At 40.1% G+C, this 25,925-nt stretch overlaps 1 protein-coding gene across 6 annotated transcripts in view; it reads right to left on the minus strand.

The window, feature by feature from the left end:
• The window catches only part of pebp4.L (phosphatidylethanolamine binding protein 4 L homeolog), a 57,680-nt gene that overhangs the window by 15,778 nt on the left and 15,977 nt on the right, over window positions 1–25,925 (minus strand). For 5 of the 6 annotated variants that reach the window (NM_001093828.1, XM_018251057.2, XM_018251055.2 and 2 more), the window contains 1 exon segment: window positions 2,269–2,367. The exons of the other annotated variant lie outside the window; for it this stretch is intronic. In NM_001093828.1, the coding sequence (NP_001087297.1) occupies window positions 2,269–2,367 (99 nt within the window). 6 annotated transcript variants of the gene reach the window in all.

Genomic DNA, 25,925 nt, shown 5'->3' on the forward strand with positions numbered 1-25,925 from the left:
AGGCATGTCCAAAGTCAGGCCCGGGGGCCAATTGCGGCCCGTTTTACACTGGTCCTCAGCCTCCATCATGAAATTAATAATAATGTGGCCTGCCAGCACAGTGCAATCAGGAATCGAGTAGCCATAGCAGTAATATTTGGGCACATTAGTGAAATGATCTGCCACTTGGTCTATACTGCTGCCTGTGTGCTGAAGGTGTTAGTAATAGACACGTACTGGCACGTAGAGACGCGTCACTCTCACATACTTAGGGCTGAAGGTTCAATAGACTGACGTTCCAGTACAGTAAACTGAAGACGCCTGCAAGAGCGGCGCATTACTACGTGCCAGTACGTGAACACCTTCAGCACACAGGCAGCAGTATAGACCAAGTGGCAGAACATTTCACTAATGTGCCCAAATATAATGGCTACGCGATTCCTTGTTTAAATGAGTTAAATGATATTAATGGTTCAAAGAATGTCAGGCTGAATGGTCGGCCCCCACACATTTCCCCCTCACCAAAACTGACCCTTGTTGCAAAAAGTTTGGACACCCCTGCATTATAGACAATGGGCATTTTTTCTTATGGCGACTTTTTTTGTCCTAATGCATTCAAGTTAATGGGCGTTTTTTCTTATGGCAACTTCTTTTTCTCCAAATGCATTAAATCAATGTCCGTTTTTTCTTATGGTGACTTTTTTGTCCTAATGCATTCAAATCAATGGGCGTTTTTTTCTTATAGCGACTTTTTTCTCAAAATGCATTAAAGTTAATGGGGGTTTTTTCTTATGGGCGTTTTTTACACTGCAAAGTTTGCGGAAAAATGCCAAAATTTGGAATTCCATCACAAATCCTACACGTGCGTATCTCTGCCTGTGGTTTGTAATGAGGTGGAGAAAAGCGGATCTGATCAGCACCTCCCTGTAGCTGCATTGACTGGCCTGAGTCCATCTACAAAGAGTGGAAATCGCCCCAAAAAATGTGAAAGCAGCCAGGGCCGAATTTATTTATAGGCACTTGAAGGCCAAAGCACAGATGGAGAGGAGCACAGTATATACTACATGTGACTGTGGCCGTAGATTGCATCAGAATTTGTCTTGTCAGATACAGATGCTGCATGCAGTGGTGCCTTATAACATGCGTCTTGTCAGATGCCAAATCTTCTGTGTAATTTACACATCAGATTTTTATATTAGTACCATTTTATTTCGACCTGGGAAATTACATCCGACTTGTAGGATGCGATCTGTCAATTCGACACCACCCTGCAAAATCTACACTGTAGTTTAGCTCGTTACGACTTCCAAACTACTGCCTGGTTGCTAAGGTAATAAATCCTACCAATAATATAGTGGTTGCATTTCCAAGCCTGGACTACCCCTTTAATTACAAGTTATTTTAATTAGTATCAGCTCATTATCAGAAAACAGAAGCACGCGGCTCTTTATTCTAGCTTTGTGTTTGGCTTCCCCTGTACTACTATAAGGGACATTTGCAGCCGCATATGGTTGCACAAAAATGGACCCAAATGTTGCATATATTTGTGCCATTCATTAAAGGTAATTGCATCAAAATGTGATCTTTCCACTTCTGGGGGGCAATGATGCATTGTGGGTAGCATTTATAAGGTACAAGGAGGCCAATAAATCATGCAAAGAGGCTATAAGGCAAGCTAAAATTGCTATAGAAAAGGATATTGCAGCAAGCAGTAAAAAAAAATCCAAAATTATTTTTTAAATATGTTAATAGTAAAAAAATGAAGCAGGAAGGGGTGGGACCCTTACTATCAGAGGGGGGTCAGCTGGTTGATGAAAACAAAATAAAAGCGCAGATTCTGAACTCGTATTTTTCATCTGTCTACACAAATGAGGAACCAGTAAGTGAAGGTTTCCTTCTTAAAAGTCCCAATTCTAGTAATACAACTAATGATGCATGGTTCACACATGATTTTGTGGACAAAGGCTATTGTGATACTAAGCCCTATTGTTAGTATAGTTATGGGTATATAGAATTTATGTGAAAGTAGGGAGGGGTGTGTGTATGGATGCTGGGTTTTCATTTGGAGGGGTTGAACTTGATGGACTTTGTCATTTTTCAACCCAATTTAACTATGTAACTATGTAATTTGCTTCTGGATATATCCTTTCTTTCACTCATTCACAATCATCTTTCTCTCTAGTGCTCACACTACCACTCTCAACCACCACCTCCTTCCAACCACAAGTCAGCTCTCTAACTTGTTCTGTCCTTACTCTGCTAAACTCCATATGTTGCATATTTACTCACCGGTATATCAGTAAGCAGCCAGTGCCTCCAGTATCTGTATTTGGGGTCCCATCGGGACGGTGCATCTGAATCTACCATAATCAGGACGTATTTTACTCCCTAAAACGAGACGTTTCATTTTAAGTTTCAGTGCTTACCAGAAGCAAAATATATCAGTAGCACAATTCTGAAATAAATATATCTATCATTCTAGCAGATAAAAAATAGATAACAGCATATAATATGGTTTAATTAGGATATTGTAGAACCATTTTAATAACATGACAATTTGCAGTCCCTCAAAAAGCACATGCCCATATGTTTCTACTACACTAGGCATATGTATGCATGAGGAGCTATTTCTAGCTGTGCTATAAGGAGCTGGGAGTAAATAGGTAAAAGGAATTCAAATCAAGAGAGTGACCTGGAGAAAGGGAATGATGGTCCTGGAGCATTAAGGCTAGGACCAACCAGGGGGGCGGGAGCGAAAACCAGTAGCCGAAATCTGCTGGCTGATTTCTGCCCTACAGCGAGCAGAAGCCTCCTCTCTCTACCGTATTTAATCGGCTCGTTGTGAACAGACTAATGCGGATTTCTCAAAATGTGTCTTTTGAGTCTTTCAAAATGCAGAGACTAGCGATTCTTCGCCAAAACCCACAGAGAGAGGAGACTACTGCCCACGGTGGGGCAGAAGTCAGGCAGCGGATTTCAGCCCATGTGTAGCCCTAGCCTTAAGTACATTTAAGCAAGCAAATACCGGAACAGGATCCGTAAAGCTGGCCATAGACGCAAAGATCTGATCGTACGAATCGTGTGTGGAGAGTCCCGACATTTTTCGTCCGGCGGAGATCGGTCGTTTGGTCGATCGGACAGGTTAGAAAATTTCTGCCGATAATATCTCTGCGTGTATTGCCGATCGTACGATTTTCAGTGGGAGACTGTCACTAGCTTTGGTTGGACATAGATATCGTACGATTGCTGTCAGGGGCAGAACATCGGCTGATCTGTTCTTTAAAGGAGAAGGAAAGGTTAAAACTAAGTAAGCCTTATCAGAAAGGTCCATCTAAATATACCAGTAAACCCCCAAAGTAATGTTGCTCTGAGTCCCCTGTCAAAAGAAACACTGCATTTCTTTCCTTCTATTGTGTACACATGGGCTTCTGTATCAGACTTCCTGCCTTCGGCTTAAACCTCATTGCCCTGGGCAAGAGCATGCTCAGTTTGCTCCTCTCCCCCCACCCCTCCCTTCTCTACTGTAATCTGAGCCCAGAGCAGGGAGAGACTCAGGCAGGAAGTGATGTCACACCACATTAATACTGCAGCTCCTATTCTAAACAAACAGAGAGTTTCTAGAGCTTTTTACTCAGGTAAGGTAAAACATTCAAGAGAATAAATATATCATTCTAGCTTGCACTATTGCAGCTAATCTATTGGCAATAAAATGCCTCCGTAGCTTTCCTTCTCCTTTAACTAATCTGACTGGTAAGACTTTGATCTGAATGGTTAGTGGCGGGTCGGGAGATGGGAAAGTCCGATAGTACGATGATTCGTACGATCGGATCTTTGCATCTATGGCCAGCTTTAGTTGGAAACCCATTATCCAGAAATCCAGATAGAATGAATCCTTGTCTGAGGTAAAACCAGCCTATTGCGCTTAATTAATGTTTCAGTGATGTTTTAGTACACTTAGGGGGTTATTTATCAAGGTCTGAATTTATTGGAGTATTTATAAGTTAGAAATCAGAGCAACTCCGATTGCCCGAATGGACCTTATTTATGAAGAAAATAGCCCGAAAAAATAGGGTCGGGCAAACTTTGGAGCTTTCGCGAAAACTCTGAATCATTCGTGGTTTCTGTGCAAAAGAAACCACAAACTCATTGGATATCGGTACGACATCAGCGCAGACACTGGGACCTTCCCCATTGACTTATACAGGACCTCGAGAGCTTTTAGATGCGGGGGTTTCGGATTCTGAGTATTTAGACCAGCTAAAAAAAATGTATAGTTTTTTTTCCTATGAAAACCACAAATTATTCAAGATTCGGATATTCGGACCTTGATAAGTAACCCCCTAAAAGTATGGAGATCCAAATAACAAAAAGGTTCCTTATCTGGAAAACCCCAGGTCCCAAGCATTTTGGATAGCAGAAACTGTCCAAAAGAAAATATCAAACAGGGGTAATTTTTATTTACTATCAAAGCATATTTGTTTTTATTGACAAAACCATTTGGATGCATTACTTGACTTCTTCCAATAATCAAAGCAGTTTTCCTTTCACCTGCACTTTTATCTATACTGTATTTATGTCTTCATGAAGGCTCCAGCCAACTCTACAGGACTCTGGCCATGTACATATGTAAATGACAGAGTGCAGTGAGCCTCATATTCATGACCGAGGATAAGAAGGGGAACAGAAAGCAAAGGGAAAAAAACTTGACCAGGGTTGAACTGGCAGCTGCATTTCTAAGGAAATTGCTCTATCCTCTGATTAAGCAACACTGCTGCTAGGCATACAAAATAATAGAAAGAGAGATCCTCTGGCCCAAAAGATATGAACCATTATTAAAGGAATCAGGTGATGGAGATTGACAAAAATGGGTTTAAGATATGGGTAGTTATTGGGGTGCATCTCTCCCTAAACATGTGTTAGTGGATCAGGCTTATGGGCCCAAAATAATGAGTACATATGGGTTTGTAGAAGAACTTGAGAAATCAGCAAGCTGCAGAGCAGGGTTTGTGAAAGCTCCAGTTTGTTATAGTGATTGGATTATTTAAAGCTCTGTTTCTGTGACAACTGCTCAGCCTGAAACATGCATTATGTGTAACGTGGAGACCTCATTGCGAAGGATTCTGGGAGATTTTGTGGCTATACAGCTTCAGCTGAGGGAATGTGCCCTCCCCTTGGAGCAGCTTCACATCTCAATAGCCTCAAATGCAGCACACGGTATTTCTGCGTTCATTGTTACCCATAGATACGGCTTTTCACAATTAAACTATAGTCTCCCTGTGATCAACACATATTTACATAGTAAGTTAGGTTGGAAAAGGACACACCTCCATCAAGTTCAACCTTTTAAGACTATATATAACCTGTCTAACTGCCAGTTGATCCAGTGGAAGGCAAAAAAAAAAAATTTGAAGCCTCTCCAATTTGAGAGGGGGAAAAATTCCTTCCTGACTCCAAAATGGCAATCAGACCAGTCCCTGGATCAACTTGTACTATGAGCTATCTCCTATAACCCTGTATTCCCTCACTTGCTAAACACCATCCAACTCCTTCTTAAAGCTCTCATTGTAAAAAAACCCTTTCGAATATTAAAATGGAAAGCTCCTTTCTTCTAATCGGAATGGGTGACCTCGCGTCAGCTGGAAAGACCTACTGGTAAATAAAGCATTAGAGAGATTATTATATGATCCCCTTATATATTTATACATAGTTATCATTTCACTCCTTAAGCGCCTCTTCTCCAGCGTGAACGTCCCCAATTTGGACAGTCTTTCCTTATAGCTAAGATTTTCCATACACTTTAACAGCTTACTTTCCCTTCTCTAATTCAATAATGTCCTGTTTAAGCACTGGAGACCAAAACTGTACGGCATATTCTAAATCACCACATCATATCTAGATCATCATAAAAAACAAAATTTGTCTGACATGACTTATCCTTCATAAAGCCATGCTGATTGCTGCTCATAATGCCATTCACTAGGACAAAATTTTGAATGTGATCCCTTAACAAGTCTTCAAATAATTTGCCCACCACAGATGTCAAACTTACTGGACTATAATTGCCAGACTGAGATCATAATCCCTTTTTAAAATCATAATTCCTTTTTAAATATTGGAATGACATCAGCTTTCCTCCAATCCATAGGTACCATACCAGATGAAAGCAAATCTGAGAAAATCAGAAACTGAACTAAGCTTTCTTAGTACTTGTGGGGTGTTTGCCATCTGGCCCTGGTGCCTTTGATTGAGCTGAGCCAACAGTGCAGCTATGAAGTAAGCCTGGGAACTCAGACTCCTCTATTGTATACAATACACTGAAGAAAAGAACTGATTTTGCACATTTGCCTTTTCTGTATCTGTAACAACCATACTGGTGCCATTATTTAAAGAAGCCACACTCTCAAGCAGCATCTTTTTACTATTAATATACATTTTTAAAAAAAAAAAAAAAAAAAAAGAGCTGCAATGCACTCTTGATTTTCTATCTTTGCCTTCCGGATTGCTATTTTACAACATTTATTTTAGTGTTTATATTCATTACATGCTTCTGTCCTATCCTCTTTCCTCTTAACTTCTTTACTTCCATATTAAGCCGCATTTACTTCTTTAGGGAATACATTGAGAACAGTAACTATTTAATATCATTTTAAATCACAACCATTTCAGTTCTGTGTTTTTAGCAGAAAACATAATGCCCTCATTTATGCTCTGAAGAGCATCCCTTAAGGAGCTAAAGTTTGGTTTTTTATGAAATTCAGGGTTTTTGTTGTCCCAGTGTATATTTGTTTTTTTGCACCAGACAATGAGATCACATTATGGTCACCATTACCCAGGGGTTCAATTAAAAGCACACATTTTTTTGTCATCATCATAGATCAGCTTCACATGCATGTAAAGGGCATGAAGACACATTTAAGGAAGAGCAATGTTAAACCTGAGTCAATAAATGTTAGGACTGCATTTGTACTTCCTGCATTGTGGCATCAACCATGGTTTTTAGAGCACATAATAACTATATTCGTGGTAAAGGTCATGAATTTAAGGTGTGTATAAGTGGAATGGTAAGTGTATGGGGCCACAAGAGAAGGCCCAAAACATTGCTTGGTATTTGACCAAGACAACTTCTTCATTCTTTCAAACAGAAGTGCCATGGTGTATTCTTTGATTTATGACTTACTACCCAAGGCAGGGGATCACCTATCCAAGAAGGGTTATTTAAGGTGGTTGATGCTCATTTACAGCAATAGACCAGGTAGAACTTTTCTAATTTGGACACCCATGTATCACATTTAATCTTTCAGGGTTGACCCATGTCAGGAGGCATCATAATTTGTGCCTGGATATACCAGGAGGTAAGTAAGCACCTTCTGAATGGAGTGTCTACACCTGCTGTAATTGCTGGTGCTCAGCCAGAAGACAACTTCCTCCACCTGCTCTTTGAAACATAGGGACCACATTGCCACAGTAATTCTATGGCGCACACAGCAATTATGGACAGAACTTTGTCTAAAAGAGTAGGAAAACAACATTCACATTATGATTCAGCATATATGCATTTTAATGTTCTTCCTAATACCTGTCCTTGGGGTTAGGGAATATGCAAAGGAAGTTGGGAGAAGCATTAGTTCAGATTAAACAATAGTACGTAGGCTATTTGATCTGCTCCTTCAAGTGGAGAACCTAACGACATCCATGTAAAATGCAGTAGATGTTTCATGCCTTGCAGACTGGTCTATTATCAGAGTGGCTGACCTGTTTTAGCTCTCCGTGTTTGCAGCTGAACTGCTTAAAGGGGACCCATCACCCAAAAAAATATTTTAGTCAAGCAAAATGAACTTTAATTACACTGCATAAATTATTTGAATCTTGTTTCCATCAGTCTGGGAATTCATAATTATAACAAGCAGGCAGGAGCAATTTTGTGGACACTGTTATTAAGGCAAGTCTTGTATCAGCTCAGAATCTTGTTTGTGCACCAGAATGGGGGACCTGATGTCCATCCCCATGCCCTGGCTACACAATTAAATGCTGAAGTGAATGGGGGGGGGGAACGTGGGGAGAGCAGTGACATCTAGGAAGTGCTGAATGGAAAGTGAAAGTAATGGTCTGCCTAAGGCATAGAGGAGGGGCATACAATATTTGATTGACAGCTGAGTTTACAACAACTATGAATGATTTAATAAAAAAATAAAATAAAAATTTGGATTTCATGTTTAATTTGAAAAGGACTTTTATTATACAGCTTTTTATGTCTGGGTGACAGGTCCACTTTAACCCTTATCCGTGAACTTTACCACCATTTTTATAATTGTTTAACAGGATGGTTCCAAAATTATGGGCTTCCCTTCCCTCCCCCCCACCCTTCTGTGTTTCTGTATAACCTTGTTAAATGCTAAGGGGATATTAGCCTTAAGTTGGCCATAGACGTACCAATTACAATCTTAACTGGAAAACTTCTTTCCAGGAAACCGGTCTGGACTGAGAATTAAAATAGGCCCTGGCATTACAGGTACACAGAGGCCAAATAATAAGCCCACACAGAGGCCCAATCAGCCCCAAGCCCACTAAATACTGACTTTCTATAGCACCCCAAGAGGTATAGGGGCCCCATGAGGCCCTAATTCATATACAGTTTCGATAAATATTGGTAAAACAAGTCAAGCTCTAAACACTTTGGGGGCCTGAAAAATAATTTGCTGTGGGGCCCAGTGATATCTAGTTACACCACTGGTATAAACAATAGAATTCTACCCAGGCCCACATTTGTGGAAAGGCCACCATGGCCTGGGCCTAGGGCAGCAGGATATTAGGGGGTGGCATGCTGCCCAACTACACCCACATTGGTTCAGAAACACTGGGGATGAGCAGGAGATACAATAGCAATCCCCATTGCTCAGGTCCCAATGATGAATATTTGCTTGAATAAAAGGAAGGGGATGGGGGCAAGGAACAGTAGCTTGCCTAGGGGGCGCTCGCGGCAATAACAATGGCCGATGTTCGGATGCCTTCAAAAGGCAAAATCAAAATTTTCCGGGCCAGCCCAATCAACGAGCTGACTGATATCCAAGTCTTCTGCCGATATCAGCAGACTTGTCTCCTACCATACACGCACCGTATATTGTACAAAAATTGGTGCGGTATTATCGATGTGTCTATGGCCACCTTTAGGGTCAGTCCACATGAGCAGATTGGGGAAGATTAGTTGCCCCAGCGACAAATCGCCTCTTCTTTGGGTCGACAATCTCCCTGAACTGCCTTCCGCCGGCTAAAATGAAAATCGTCTGCTGCAATCCACACGCGGTGCTTCATCTTCCAAAGTCGCGCAAAGTTTCTTCGTGAGGCAACTTTGGAAGACGAAGCGCAGTGTGTGCATTGCTGCAAATTAATTTTAGTTGGCGGAGGGCAGGGGGAAGGCAGTTCGGGGAGATGGTTGCCCCGAAGAAGAGACGATTTGTCGCAGGGGCGACTAATCTCCCCGAATCTGCTCGTGTGGACTGACCTTTAGACTGTAGCTTCTAGTTATAAAGGTTATATTATCCCAAAGCAAGCGGGGCTGCTTTTTTAGGGAAATTTTTGTTTTTAAAAGATATTGTACGGAAATCAATGACATGTCTGTAGCAAACAGATTTTAGTAATGGGTGGAGGGCACACCAATTCAGCAAATGCTGTAGGTAAACAGTGCAAGAGGTGCAAACATCAAAAGGGTACCCCTACAATGGGTACCCCACAACGTAACAATATATAGATAGGTATGCACACTCAAAAGAAGGCAAGTATGGTATATTTAAAATAAAGTTTTACTTGTTTATGCAAATAATACACACAAAGCCACAATAGTAGGCCGGTATAATACAATACATAAGCTTACATGGTATATACCTAACGTTTAAACATAGCCACAATTACATAACAGTAAACAGTAAGTATTACAATTATACAGCAAGGAGCAGATACACCTACCACCAGTATGAGAATGGCCCCAACGTTTCGGCGTAAGCCTTTGTCAAGGGGATTCTCAGAGAATCCCCTTGACAAAGGCTTACGCCGAAACGTTGGGGCCATTCTCATACTGGTGGTAGGTGTATCTGCTCCTTGCTGTATAATTGTAATACTTACTGTTTACTGTTATGTAATTGTGGCTATGTTTAAACGTTAGGTATATACCATGTAAGCTTATGTATTGTATTATACAGGCCTACTATTGTGGCTTTGTGTGTATTATTTGCATAAACAAGTAAAACTTTATTTTAAATATACCATACTTGCCTTCTTTTGAGTGTGCATACCTATCTATATATGTCTGTAGCAAACATCAGACTGTGTAGCAGCCAAGTAGCAGGAACGTGCCAGAAATCTTTCCAGCTGTGGTAGAACCTAAGGTGTGGGAATATTTCATCTATGATCCACTCCAACATACACACACACGTGTATGTATATATATTTATTCATAGGGAGTTTGCAGAAGATTTGGCTGTTCCCCAGAACAATCAGCTGGATAATGGTTCAATACGCAGGCCTTACACAACTCCCAGAACCTTTCAACAGTGTTTGTCCGTCGATGGGGGTGCAAGAAGTTTGTTAGTGGTAGTAGAACAACACCTACAGTTATTCCACACCAATAGATATGCAGGGGAGTACAAGGAAATTACCCCCCTCCATACAACTTGCTTTACACAGCAGTTTGCATTTCCCAATACACAGGCAGCAGCAGGGAGACACACAGCTTATTAAAGTCTTATTGATTTTTTTAGACTTGCAGTCCGACTGGAGGCGGAGGGGCTGCAAATTCTCCCACTTCTCCCTCCCCTCGGCAAATGCTATCCTCCTCCGCTGGAGACAACCACTCGGGCTTCCCCTGGCTGGATCACTGCGGGGGCTATGTGGAAAATACCAGAGAAATGGAGATAGGAGAAGGAAGGCAGAGCGACTGAATGTCAAATTACACAGGAAGTGATGATCATTATGAATTAACCCAAACTGTGCCAAGAATGCTCTCTCCTTACTCAGGGGTATAAGTGCAATCTCAGCTACAGTGCAAGAATGGTACCCCTTACTACATTGTGCTGTATCTTTCATTATGTGAAATTACTACCATATACAGGCATGGGATCTGTTATCCAGAATGCTTGGGACCTGGGGGGTTCCAGATAAGGGACCTTTCCGTAATTTGGATCTCCATGTCTTAAGTCTACTAAAAAGTCATGTAAACATTAAATAAACCCAATAGGCTGGCTTTGCTTCCAATAAGGATTCATTATGTCTTAGTTGGGATCAAGTACAAGCTACTGTTTTATTATTACAGAGAAAAAGGAAATTATTTGAAACATTTTGGATTATTTGATCATAATGGAGTCTATAAGAGACATAATTTACATAATTCAGAGCTTTCTGGAAAACGGATCCCATACCTGTACTAGTCTGTGGCTGACACATATGCTGATCTGCTATATGAGATCCAACACTATGAAGGCTACCATATAGAGGCAAATGAAAGCTGCCGGTATATGGAGCCCTGCATGTCCACGTTAAAGGAGTTGTTCACCTTTTAGTTAACTTTTTAGTATGATGTAGAGAGTGATATTCTGAGTCAATTTGCACATCACTAGTAAAGGGGTCTGTGGTGTCAGAAACCATTACCTCTCATTGTATTTGGGCTAAAGTTCCCACTGGCTTTTGCTGTATTTAATGTATTTTGGGGCTATCTGGAGTCATTGTTCTTGCAAGTCACTGTACCATTATTTACAACTGCATACTGTGTGTATATATATATATATATATATATATATATATATATAAATATATATATATATATATATATATAGTGAATAAAGTACCCCCTCTTGTAAAATATAAGGATATTATAAGTCACCGAGGAGTGACCATATAAAAACACGAGGCCGAAGGTAACTTCTAATATCCTCATATTTTACATCTGGGGGTACTTTATTTATTATAATACACAAATTTCAGTGAGTCATGTGACAGAAATGACATCAGAACTCACCGTTTATAACTGATGACATCAGAACTCACCGTTTATAAGGATATAATTTACAAGATATTCATGGCTTTTGTGTATTATATACATATATTTTACTTTACAAGCTAATTCAGGCTAATGTTTTACCCACAGTGTATTTTAGCTGACAGAAACGCCTGAAACCACCCATGCCGATTCCTATTGTAAACTGAAGCTGCCAGACCCAGCAAGTACAGTCGCTTATCATGCCAAAAACACGCATTTTAATGACCTCCTGTACTACAGGTATGGGTATGGAAACCCATCATCCAGAAAACTCTCAATTACAGGAAGGCCGTCTCCCATAAACTTCATTATGAGCAAAAAATGTAGTTTTTAAAAATGATTTCCATTTTCTTTGTAATAATAAAACAGTGCCTTGTACTTGATCCCAACTAAAATATAATTAATCCTTATTGGAAGCAAAACCAGCCTATTGGGTTTAATTAATGTTTAAATTATTTTAGTAGACTTAAGGTATTGAGATCCAAATAATGGGAAGGCCCATATCTGTAAAACTTCAGGTCCCAAGCAAGATAAAAGGTCCCATACCTGTAGTTCCAAACCTCTGGGGGCCTCCATGCACAAACTCCAGGCCCCCCTTGCACATGCGCTAACGCCGGCGCATGCTGCTGCAGTTTGTTTTTTCGGAGGGCCCAGCATATAGGGGGAGGGGGTCTGGGCTGATTTTTTCTCAGTGTCCCATCGGCCCAGTCCGTCCCTGTGTAGTGTTAACCATTAGGGCTCTGGTTCACAGGGCATTTTGTCTCCATATGGCATACCTCCCAACTGTCCCGCTTTTGACAGCTCAACCCGCAGTCCCTCGTTTGTACTGGAAAGTCCCGATTTTCTCTGCAGTGAACAGCCAGAAAAAGAATCAAATTTTCTAACTAATTGGTTTTTGGCAGAGAGGCCAGAACAGCCACAGCTGCAGATACTTTTGTAACAATTTCGAGATAAGCAAATGTAACAATATAAGATAACAGGTCCCTTGGGAAAAGTTAGACTCACAGCTTAAAGGGCAATTCACCTTCATTAGCAAAACTGTAATAACTGAAAAAAACACCACAGAAATATGTTCAAGCTTTCATAACATTTCAAATTTTGTAAAATGAACATGGTAATTAGGGGGTGTGGCCACAAAAACAGGCGTGGTCAAAAATGTTGTCGCTCAGTGCAGCAACTTTTTTGTTCCTCTTTTTATTTCCAAAATGTTGGGAGGTTTGATATGGTCAGGGTAACTAAAATGCATGGTTGCAACTCCTGTTAATATTAAATGCACCTTGAGTGACTTCCATAGAGCAGTAATAGTCGGTAACTTCTATGTGTATACCAGCCACGGCTCATTTCATATTATCAGAAGCCATGACAGGCAGACAAGGCTGTTTTCACAGCAGCGTCAGTCACACCCACACAGGACAGGACTGGCAATCTGTGGATTCTGGCAAATGCCAGAGGAGCTGCAGTTAGATGCCATAAACACTCACTATTTATTGGACTGCTGGGAGGCTGTTTGAGCCTCTGGTTACTTGAAATGCCAGGGTCTATTTTGATTCCAGTTTGACCCTTATCATCCCCTCTATGGGGGGAATTCACAAAAGTAGTGATATTGAGACAAAATAAAAATGGAGATAAAAATGTCAGATTTCCCACCAAATTCACAAACCTCTATCTCCACTTTTGTGAATTTGTCTTTTAAGCAGACAGTTTTCAGATTTTGCCTTTCGCACAACGACGTTTTTTCTGAATTTGTCTTTAGCTCTTACTAAACCTGTCAATCAGCCATTACATTGGAATTTCAGTGGGAGGAGGTTATTTCACCTAGGAAAATTATACATAATTTTTTTTTCGGGATGTTTGTGTAATTCCTCTTCAGTAACAAGATATAAGGGACTAAATACAAAAAAATGCTATTTTGCATAATATAGATATTTGTTTAAAAAGTATGTTTTATTATTATTTTAGGTCAAGTGTGTAATTGCTGCTAAAACTAAAAAAAATTGACTGGGAGGCTTATTTTTCCTTTAGATTTCTATAATATATTCACTCAAGTTGCTAATAATGCCTCATTCATTAAGCTAAAATTAGTAAAATAATGCAACTGTAAGTTAAAATAATAAAATACACTTTTTTGTTTAATTAGTGTCTTGAGACTTTTACACCTGTAGGGTCAGACAGAAATTTGTGCCCCCAGTATAAAATGTTAATCCCTATTAAAATGCAAATTTTTCCCCAATGGGGAATCTATAAGAGGTGTGAAATGAAGATTGTCTGAACCAAAACAGAACAGATTATTTAAGAATTGATACAGGGAAGAGTTATACTGAGCTTTACTCCATTTTTAAAGGGGACACATCACCCAAATGATTCCAAATCCTATTTCATCATGTTAGTCAAGCAAAATGAACTTTAATTACACTGTATAAATTATTTGAATCTTGTTTTCATCAGTCTGGGAACTCATAATTATAACAAGCAGGCAGGAGCCATTTTGTGGACACTGTTATTACGACGTCTGCCTTCCGAGTCTTTGTTATTACGACAAGCCTTGTATCATCTCAGAATCTTGTTTGTGCACCAGAATGGGGGACCTGATGTCCATCCCCATGCCCTGGTTACACAATTAAATGGTGAAGAGAACGGGGGAATGTGGGGAGAGCAGTGACATCTAGGAAGTGCTGAATGGAAAGTGAAAGTAATTGTCTGCCTAAATCATAGAGGAGGGGCAGACAATATTTGATTGACAGCTGACTTTTTTAAATGAGTTTACAACAGCTATGCTATGCTATGCTTTAATAAAAAAAAGAGTTTGGATTTCATGGTTAATTTGAAAAGGACTTTTATTTTACAGCTTTTTATGTCTGGGTGACAGGTCCACTTTAAAATGTTGCGAGAAAATGTCGTTTAAAATTTCGTTTTTGTGCCATTTTTATGTCGTTTGAAAGACAAATTCATAAGTGTCTGTAAACGGTCTTTCTTTCATTAAAAAATGAAAAGTGTTGGTTGAGTCGGAAATTAGGCGGATTTCTGTTTGTGAATATGGAGAAAGTATTTTACAACAGTTTATCACCACTTTTATGCCAAAAATGGGCTCTCTCCACCTTTGTGAATCCCTCCCTATGTGTTGTAATTCACTGCAAAAGACAAAAAAAAAAACAACAAATAAAGGTTTGCCGATGCCGAGGGTGTTGGACCAATGTGGTAAGAAGGCTTATTGATAAAGCCTGCAACATAAAGGCCAAGGCACACGTGGAGATTTATTGCTCATGGTAAAATCTGCTCTACCACAGACAACAATTCTCCAGAAAATGTTAATTGCCAGTGGGAAAATATACAAGTTGCTTCAGTTCTCCAAAGTCACGAGGAAACTTTGGGCGACTTCAAAAAAACGAATGTTTTCCTACTTGTGATTTACATTATTGCCAGTGGGAAAGTATTTTTTGTGAGATCCCCCCCCCCCCGTCGTATCTCACAGATTTAACTGTGGCCGACAAATCTGCCTGTGTGCCATCACTGCTTTGAAAAGAGACTTCATCATTTGGTAACACAGGAGACAATTGTTATTGTTGCAGGAAGCATTTCCTCTGTGACAGCAGCTTCGTACTGAGTAAACACTGATCTGCCATCCCCAGACCAGACCTGTAAATATATATATATATATATATATATATATATATATATATATATATATCTATAGCTTTCCTCTAGTGCCAGCGGATAACCCAAAGCTACAACTGCTTCTACTCTATATCTTGCCAAACTACATTTGATAACGGTAATTCAAGTCGCATGTGTGGTCCTGCACTGTGTTTGAAAAGACTACACGAGTGACATCCAAAAAACATACATTACTACAAGCAGATGTTTCATAGAATGTAACCGTCCTATCAAGATGGGTATCAGTTTAACTTAAAGGGGAAACTATCACGAAAAGGAAATATAAGCTTCAGCATACTGAAATAAGAAACTTTCTAAATACAATCAAATAGTCTGTACTGTTTCTGAATATATTCACTATTCCCCTCTCAGCATCTGTTTCTCTTCATTCTGTCTTCATGCAGCAGTTGGGTGTCAGATATTTATGGATAGGGATGGCCGAATCTGACCCGTTTCATTTCGCCCAAAATTCGCCGCAGGCAAAATCTCGCAGACGCCCATTAAAGTCTATGGGCGTCAAAATTTGTCGCGTGGCGAAATTGTTTTGACGCACGTCCTTTTTTTTGACGCACGCCGCCATACAAGTCTATGGGCACAATTTTTTGGGCGAAACGAGGCAAAAAAATTAACCCATCCCTATTTATGGACAGTAAAGATTTTTAAAAGATCTTTTCGTTATCGTGAGCCCACTGTTATCTCGAAACGATCATTTAAATGTACGATTTGTCCATCAATTAAAAAGATAATTTCAAGCGATTTTGCCAGGAAAACGGAGGGTAGCTGCCTGCTTGGCCCTGCAAACATAGATAGATTGCACTGGGACCGATAAGATTTTTTTAACCTGGTCGATCAATTTTCTGACAAATGTTGGACGAAAAAACGTAAGATGCACGATCGTTTCGATTCCCACTAACTTCACAATAATTTGACGAATTGCACTGAAATCGATCATTCACAAACGAAAGATCTTTGCATCTATGGGGACCTTTTGATCCAATATATCTTATGGGGGGGGGCTCCTTTTGCCTAGAAGATGTATTAGAGCTCACTCTATTAAAATCACCAGACATCATGTCTCTCTACATGCAGGATTTGTGCAAAAGGCAGTTATTTTGTTGGATTTTGTTTATACTGGAATCGGTTATTTGAGTGATCTCTAATACATCTTCTAGACAAAAGGAGCCCCCCTATAAGATATATTGGATCTAACAGTCAATGAATATCTGACACTTGATGGACTTTGTCCTTTTTCAACCCAATTTAACCCAACTCCTGCACCAAGACAGAATGAAGATAAACAGAGGCTGAGAGAGGAATAGTGAAGATAAACTTGATTATTTCAGAAACAATGCAGAATATTTAATTGTATTTAGAAAGTTTCTTATTTCAGTATGATGAAGCTTATATTAAATTGTAATTTTCGCAATAGTTCCCCTTTAATGTTATGGTCAGGAAGTTTACGTAGTGAATTGGTTACTGTGAGTCAGATATACCAAACTGTAAACTGGAATAAATGTAATAATAAACAAGATGCAGCATTGGTTCCGGGAAGGCAGGGCCAAAAAACTCAGCGCTACACTATCAGCCAGAAATAGATTAGGACAAAGAAGTAATCTAAAGGAAAGGAAAGAGGAAGGGGAGGGGAAAAGTGACGTTACAGGGAGGGTGAGACAGAAGGGAAAGTACATAATTTTAGTGAGGGGGAGAGTGACAGCTAATGGAAACTTCAGAGAGAAGAAGTCAAATTAATAGCACTGACACTACACAATAAGCATTATGAACACACAAGTAAAAGGAAGCAAGAAACACAGCGGCTCTGGTCAGGGACACTAAGGTGCAGGAGCCCCAGATAAAGGGATGGGTGGGGTAGGACAGGGCAGGAATCTCAGGTAAAAGAAAAGGCAATATATCTGAAGACATGTGGAATTAATATAATCTGGAAACAGGGCACCAGGTAAAGATCTCTCTTATGCACTGGGAGAAAATGGCCAGAGGAGAAACAAGGAGTAAAATGTGAGAGACACATACAATGACACATACAATGAAATAAGAAACAAAAATAAAGAGGAAGTTAAAGGACACACTATCATTACATAATTTCCATTTTGTATTCAATTTATAATCATTTATGACTCTATATATAAATTTATATAAAATATAACCTATCGTATCAAGACACCCGACTGTCCAGCATCTCATTCCGAACCAAGGGGATTAATATGAAGTTCTAACAACCTCTGGATGCTGGGATTTGCTTCCATTCAGCCACAAGAAGATTAGTGAGGTTGGGCCCTCAGCAGTGAGTGATCCATCAGAGGATGCCATATAGTATATACAGTATTTAAATTATGGTTTGGGTTCCTTTGCTTACGTGTTTTACCCCTGCAGCCCTGATATTTAATCTTATTAACAGGAAATAAATATACTTAAAGGGGTGGTTCACCTTTAGGTTAACTTTTAAAATGTTATAGAATGGCCAATTCTAAGCAACTTTTTAATTGGTTTTCAATTTTTCTTAGTTATTTGCCTTCTTCTTTTGACTCTTTCCAGCTTTTGAAAGGGGGCCACTTATTGCTACTTTTTCAATTCAGGCCCTGTCCTATTCCAGTCTCTCAGTGCATGGTTGCTAGGGTAATTTGGATCCTAGCAACTATATTGCTGAAATTACAAATTGGAGAGCTGATGAATAACGCAAAAACAAATAAAAAATGAAAACCAATTGCAAATTTAGTAACATCGTACTAAAAGTTATTTTAAAGGTGAACAACCCCTTTTATGCGAAAAACTTTTCCTATACAGTACCTATAATGGAACCATTTTATTATATATCTGAGCAAACGTTTCCTATACAGTACCTATAATGAAACCATTTTATTATATATCTGAGCAAATTATGGCATTGTTCCCAGTGAAGATATGTATAGAATGTTTCCATTACTGTTTGTCTAAATTCACCCATAATTACGTTCTATGGGCACCCTGAATCAGTAGCCAAGTCTTATTACACTAAAGGTAGGCCGTGGGAGGTTGTGGTCAGCCAGCATGAGACATCTGCAATTTAGGTTTAAAGACCACAAATTAGGGATGCACTGAATCCAGAATTCAGTTTGGCACTCAGCTGAATAAAATCAGATGGATGGATACCAGAAGGGGACTACTTTTTGTTCACGAATGATGCAGTGGGGTCGGATCTTGATCATTGTTAACCCATGCTGCAGATGCTTAGAAGTTGTTCCTTGTTGAGTGTTAAAACACTGTCACTTTTCTGCCATGAATATGCTGTATCGCTTTATATGGCTCCCTTCTATTTCTGTTGGAGATTAATAGTATCAAATAAGCTCAGTGCTTGAGTTAATGCAATCCATACATCAGGGAGCGGACATGGGGAAAAGCGCCTGTTTATCAGCCCAGAGAGAGTGCTGAGCATTGCAAGACTTAGTTACACGCCACACTAAAGCTACTCTATATCGGGGTCAGTGTGGGTTTACACGTGCCGTCCATGGATACATGTCACACGTTCACTCAATGGTAGACTCTGAGACATGAGATCCTCATGTTTGTGTATTCTGAGGGGTATAAGGAAAGAGAAAGCTTCTGGTCCAACAGACAATTGCTACAATGCATATGGGAGTAGAGTGTGGGTAATTACTCTAACGTAGCCCAAAGCATCAAAGGGGTTGTTCACCTTTGAAATTAAAATTTAGTATGATGAGCAGGGGTCCCCAACCTTTTTTACTCGTGAGACACATTTAATTTAAAAAAAAGAGTTGGAGAGCAACACAAACATGAAAAAAAGTCCATGGGGATGTCAAATAAGGGCTGCGATTTAGTAGCCCCTATATGGACTGGTAGCCTACAAGAAGCTCTGTTTGGCAGTACACCTGGTTTTTATGCTACCAAAACTTGCCTCCAAGCCAGGAATTCAAAAATAAGCACCTGCTTTGAGGCCAATGGGAGCAACATTCAAGGGGAGCTACTGGTTGGGGATCACCGATGTTGAGAGTGATATTCTGAGACAATTTGCAGTTGGTTTTCATTTTTTATTAATTGGGGTTTTTGAGTTATTCAGCTTTTTATTCAGCAGCTCTCCAGTTTGTAATATCAGTAATCTGGTTGCTAGTTTCCACATTACCCTTAGAATAAGAAACTGGGATATGAATAGGAGAGTCCTGAACAGAAAGATGAATAATAAAAATTAGCAATAACAATATGTTTGTATATCCTTACAGAGCATTTGTTTTTTTACATGGGTCAGTGACCCCTATTTGAAAACTGGAAAGAGTAAGATAAAGAAGGCAGATGGAGGTTGCTTAGAATTAGTCATTCTATAACATAAGTTAAGGTAAAGATGAACCACCCATTTACTGGGGTAAAGCAATCATTAAAGGGGAAGGAAACCTAGTCGGCACAAACCCCCCTCCCGTTTGTTGACCACCCTCCCTCCTCCCCCCTGGCCTACCCGTCCCGCTGGGCAAATGCCCCTAACTTGTTACTTACCCTTCTGCGCAGGTCCAGTCCAGGGAGTTCACAGACGACATCTTCTTCCACGCAATCTTCTTCCTGCTGTGAACGGTGTTTTGGCGCATGCGCAGTAGGATCATTTTGCCGGTACGGATCTACTGCGCATGCTCCAAAAGTCACGCGCATGCGCAGTAGATCGTACCGGCAAAATGATCCTACTGCGCATGCGCCAAAACAACGTTCACAGCAGGAAGAAGATCGCGTGGAAGAAGATGTCATCGGTGAACTCCCTGGACTGGACCTGCGCAGAAGGGTAAGTAACAAGTTAGGGGCATTTGCCCAGCGGGACGGGTAGGCCAGGGGGGGAGGATGGAGGGTGGGCAACAAACGGGAGGGGGGGGTGGGGGGATTGCGCTGACTAGGTTTCCTTCCCCTTTAAGCTTCATCAGCTCACGATGTTCTTTCTTGTAATACCTTTCTGAGAGAAGGCAAACACTCTAACGTAGCCCAAAGATGGTGGGCTGAAGAAATGAAGATGGGTAGACATGCCCCCATATGTAATAAAAGGCACTGTGTTTGCCCAGGAGCAGTAACCCATAGCAACCAATAAGATGTTTGCATTTAAAGAGTGACCAGTAAATGCTTCCTGATTGATTGGTTGCCATGAGTAACTGCTCCTGGACAAACAGTGCCTTTTATGACATATTTAGCCTATGACTAAGGACCAGAAGGGTCCAAAACGCGTCAGGTGATAATGCGTCAACTTGTTCTTATGCACTTTTCTAATGGTCATTAATAAAGGTAGACTTTTTTAGAAACACTTTGGAGGTGTGGTCCATTCTTCGTCCTTTAATTACATAACCCCATAAAACTTGTTTCATTCACGTGTTCTCTTCCAAGGCAGGGGCACCAATGTACTAAATACATCACACCTTGGGTTTATATAATGGGCCCCACAAAACCTCCCCAATTCCCAGCACTGTATTGTGACATATCTTCCAATAGCCAATAACTGCTTGTCTTACATGGAGGGTCCCTTTATAATCCCTGGGCTCCCACATAACACAACACAAGCCTGTTGTAGGTGACCAGAGTTCAGTGCTAGGAGCATGGAGGAGACGTGAGCTACAGATTGAGCAGCACACAAAGTACCAATTGTTTTTATGTCTGGGAAGCCAATCCAGTGATTACTTTGTACCATGGATATCAGTTGGGTCAGTGATCAGCGGTTTGATCTGTTGGCCAGTTCATAGTTCCTCAGGCTCCTCTACACTTCCTGCTCTTCTGATTGGTCAGGGTGTCAGCTCAAATGAACAGAACACACGAGGGTTGACCTTGCCCAAGGAAGAATACAGTTAGCCATTAAATGCCAGCTTTCCACCACAAGGGCAAACTCTTTTGTCAGTTTCATAAAAAACTAATTTGTACCATATCAAGAGGGAGAGCAAGCTACAATCGTAGATATTCGATGAAAAGCCACAGAAGCACCTAGCATCTCTGTGATTCAGCCGATGCAAGCAGAGCGGTTAATGGCGTAAAGCAATCATTAAGCTTCATCAGCTCACGCTGGCATGTTGCCACCTTGCATGGCGAGCCTCCAGCGAGATAGCAGTGAAAACAAGAAAAATAATTATTTTAATTCCTTGTATGCATGTGAGTAACTTAAAATCAGTATAAAGAAAACTTCTTTGATAACTGCTCATTCTTGTAATCCCTTTCCTCCCCACTCCCCTTACTGGTCCCTTCTATTTCCATTCCACCTGCATATTAAAACAATGTCACCAAAAATGGTTAAGAAGACACCATGCTCAGGGTTGTCGTAAGGAATGTTTGGGCCCTGATACACCCTGCCCCAGTCCACCTGGCTTCTTTGAAGGTAGTCTGGGCCCCCTGCTTCAACACCCCAACAGAAGTCCTACCTGTCCTACCCAACCAGCTGCAGCACCCTACTCTAGCAGCCTACACGTTGTAAATATGCCAAGGTGGTGCGGTCTCTAAAGCTGTGCTCTTTTTTAAATGCCAGTGCCCCAGCCCTACAATCCCATGGTGTAAATCCTGTTCTTATGTGCCCCAGCCTGATGCACAGCTATGATTCTTTAGAAACCAGGGGAGGGGTGGAATGAACAGAACACTCGAGGGTTGACCTTGCCCAAGGAAGAGTACAGTTAGCCAATGACTTGGCCCCTCCAATCCTGCATAATCAATATGAAAATATGATTGAAATTTAAAAATATCAAAATCAGGCTCAAAAAAGGCTGAAAATCTGGCAGATATGAATCAGGCAGGGTTGAAAATTCTGTTGGAAGACATGGATGTGGTCATCTCCAGATGGATATCCATAGGCCCCCATTATGATCTGTTTGGCCCATCATATCCATATCCTCTCAATTTGTGACTTTGCCAAATGAATGGATCTTAAAGGGTAAGTAAAGTCTATAATAGAATAAGGCTAGAAATGCTGTGTTTTGTATACTAAACATGAATTTACTGCACCACAAGCCTAATCAAACAAATGATTTATGCTTTCAAAGTTGGCCACAGGGGGTCACCATCTTGTAACTTTGTTATACATCTTTGTGACTGTGCACATGCTCAGTGTGGTCTGGGCTGCTTAGGGATCGTCATAAATTATCAAAAGAGCACAAGTCAAATAATGTCTGCCATAGAAGCCGATACAGCAAGACTGATTAATAATTAGAATAGGCAGACTGCACTGGGTCCTGTGTTGTCATGTAATATAATGTGGATTTTATAGTTTTTGTATTGTTTAATACAAAATTTCTCCAACTCTGCAGAACCAGTTGCTGCAGCAAAATAATCCTCCAAATAGAATCCCAGTTTATCTGTTTAAATCTGGCTCCATAATCTTTGTCCCTGCAGCTGGAGTTGGAAACAATAAAGGGGATGTAAAGGCAAAAATGAAATCTCTACACAGTTACGGACTGTTCTACAGGGAAACAAACAAAGCTGCTTGAGTTCTGCATGGCTGGGAAGTAAGGCGGGGGCTCCCCCTGCTGTTCATAAGTATGATTGTTTCTCTGCAGAGCAGTTAAGAGACCATATGACAATTCCTATTCATAAATGAAGGGAGAATTTCACTGCATACAGTCAGGTTTCTTATAAAAACGGCACACATTTTTTAATTAAAGGTTTCTTTTTCATTAAAGAAAGTAAAAATGGGATTTTGTTTTTTTGCCTTTACATGCCCTTTAAGTAGCCAGCTTTAGTTGCCCCATATTAAAGGGTATCAGAAAACATTGCCTTCTAGCATTGGATCTTCATAAAGTAAACAGCAATGTAATATGTCTGCCATACTAAGGACAATCTTGCTGTTAGAACACTAGAGGGCTTGACCATTTAAGCACTCATACAACATTCAAGTTTTATATTTGAAGGCTCGTATCTAAATAGAATAATGGAACCTGAAGAGAAAGTGTTTTATTTGACCCAGAGAATCAGTACTAAAAAGATATCCTGTGTTCACCAATTGGTGGGAAGTAGTTAAGGCAAGCTGTGACCACTTTTATATCAATATCAAGCAATTCTCAGTACAAACCCAGTTAAAAATATTAACTGAATCGCTGACAGATATCAGTTGACTATATGGTGTAGAAAGAAGCCTGGAAATGGGCCAAAAATGGTGCTAATGCAAATCCCTCTGTTTCATGTTTCTGCCAACTTCATCACTGGGGGGGGGGGGGGGTTTGCATAAACACATTCAGAAAATGCGTTCGATTTACTGGCTGCAGAATAATTTGTATTTTGTCGCCATCTTCTGGCTGCTCAGAAAACACTTTTTTTGCAAAGCACTTAAAGGAGAAACAACCCCTTCATAAAAAAAACCCTACCCTCCTACCCTACATTTTTCTCCTTTAATTCGAATATATGTACATACATACATACATAAATACATTATTAAAGGACCAGTAACTCCAAAAACTGAAAGCATATTTAAGTAATTAAAATACAATGTATTGTTGCTCTGCAATGGTAAAAATTGTGTATTTGCTTCACTATAGTTTATATAAACAAGCTGCTGTGTAGCCATATGGGCAGCCATTCAAGCACAGGATACACAGCAGATAACAGATAAGCGCTGTAGTATACAATGGGATTTTTCAGAACTTATTTCTTATCTACTGTGTATCCTGTGCTTGACTGGCTGCCTCCATGGCTACACAGTGAAGCAAATACACCATTTTTACCATTGCAGAGCAACATTAAATTGTATTTTAATTACTTAAATATGCTTTCAGTTTTTGGAGTTACTGTCCCTTTTCATAAGCAAACACGCAGCTTTTACCAGTGCAGGGCAACAGTATATTATATGTTAATTACTTTAAAACACTTTCATGTTTTGGTGTTCCTTAATACAGAGCTAATACAGAGCTATCTGTATATGCCAACTGCACCTTCAAAAAATACCAATAAAAGAAAGGTAACAAGTGTTGCACTAAACAGTATAGTACGTAAAGGCTTACTTTCATTTTTTTTTTTTATATATAAATCTTGAGCTTGAATCTGACTTGCAAAGTGCCCCATAGAACAAAGGCAGTTTTGAATTCCTCTGTGTGCTGAACCGGAAGTCTGCTTCCCACTGATGACCTAAAGTACCTAAGCTCTGTTTTTCAGCATCTGCAGTTTAAATGTATGTTTATATTCCTTCAGACAGCTTTGGCGGTAATGTTGTGAGCATAAATTAAAAACTGCAGCTGATGAAAAAAGCCTCAGTCATTGCACAGAGGAATGCAAGTGCAAGCTGCTATCGCCTTTTTCGCCTTTCTGCTATGGGGCACTTTGCAAGTCAGATTCAAGCTCAATGTTTAAAAAAAAAAAAGTGAAAGTAAGCAACAAAGGGGTATTAATTGTACACTGTTCCTTTAAAGAACAAGTAAACCCTAAACATTTATATGGCTAAAAGCCCATATCTTATATACTGCACCAGCCTAAAGTTTCAGCTCGTCAATAGCAGCAATGATCCAGGACTTGAACTTGTCACAGGGGGTCACCATCTTGGAAAGTGTCTGTGACACTCACATGCTCAGTGGGCTCCGAGCAGCTGTTGAGAAGCTAAGCTTAGGGCTCGTCACTAATTATCCAGCAGAAAATGAGGTTGGTCTGTAATATAAGCTGATGCTACAGGGCCGATTATTAAATTCTGATGCTAATTGCACTGATTTCTGTGCTGCCATGTAGTAATTATCTGTATTAATTACTAATCAGCCTTATATTGTGACATTTCTATTCTATGTGTACTGTATATTGTGAGTGGGTCCCTAAGCTCAGTAAGTGACAGCAGCACAGAGCATGTGCAGTGAATCAGCAGAAAAGAAGATGGGGAGCTACTGGGGCATCTTTGGAAACACAGATCTTTACTGCTAAAGGGCTGTGGTTGCCTTGGGCTGGTACAGAACATAATAATGTACAACATTTCTAGCTACTTCTTTAGTTAGGCTTTGGTTCTCCTTTAATGACACAGACTCTTTAACCATTTGTGCAAAAGTCAGGTGTCCAACACATACACAGATACATATTGCCCTCTTGTGGTCATTCAGGAAGATGAGCTGTAATGCATGGATCAGGAAAGCAACAGACATATATCTGAATTGCTGTCATATGGTCATTCAGGAAATGGATCAGAAATAAAACATTCTGCACGAACTTATATATTATATTGTATAATAATTATAGTATTGTATATTATTATAGCACATAGATGGTCAAAATTAGCCAAACACCTGGGACTCATGATAAATATGTATAAACTGTAAAGCACAGCAGAACATATTGGTGACATATAAAGAATAAT

The sequence above is a fragment of the Xenopus laevis genome, chromosome 3L (genome assembly GCF_017654675.1).
Source record: "Xenopus laevis strain J_2021 chromosome 3L, Xenopus_laevis_v10.1, whole genome shotgun sequence".
NCBI lineage: Eukaryota > Metazoa > Chordata > Amphibia > Anura > Pipidae > Xenopus > Xenopus laevis.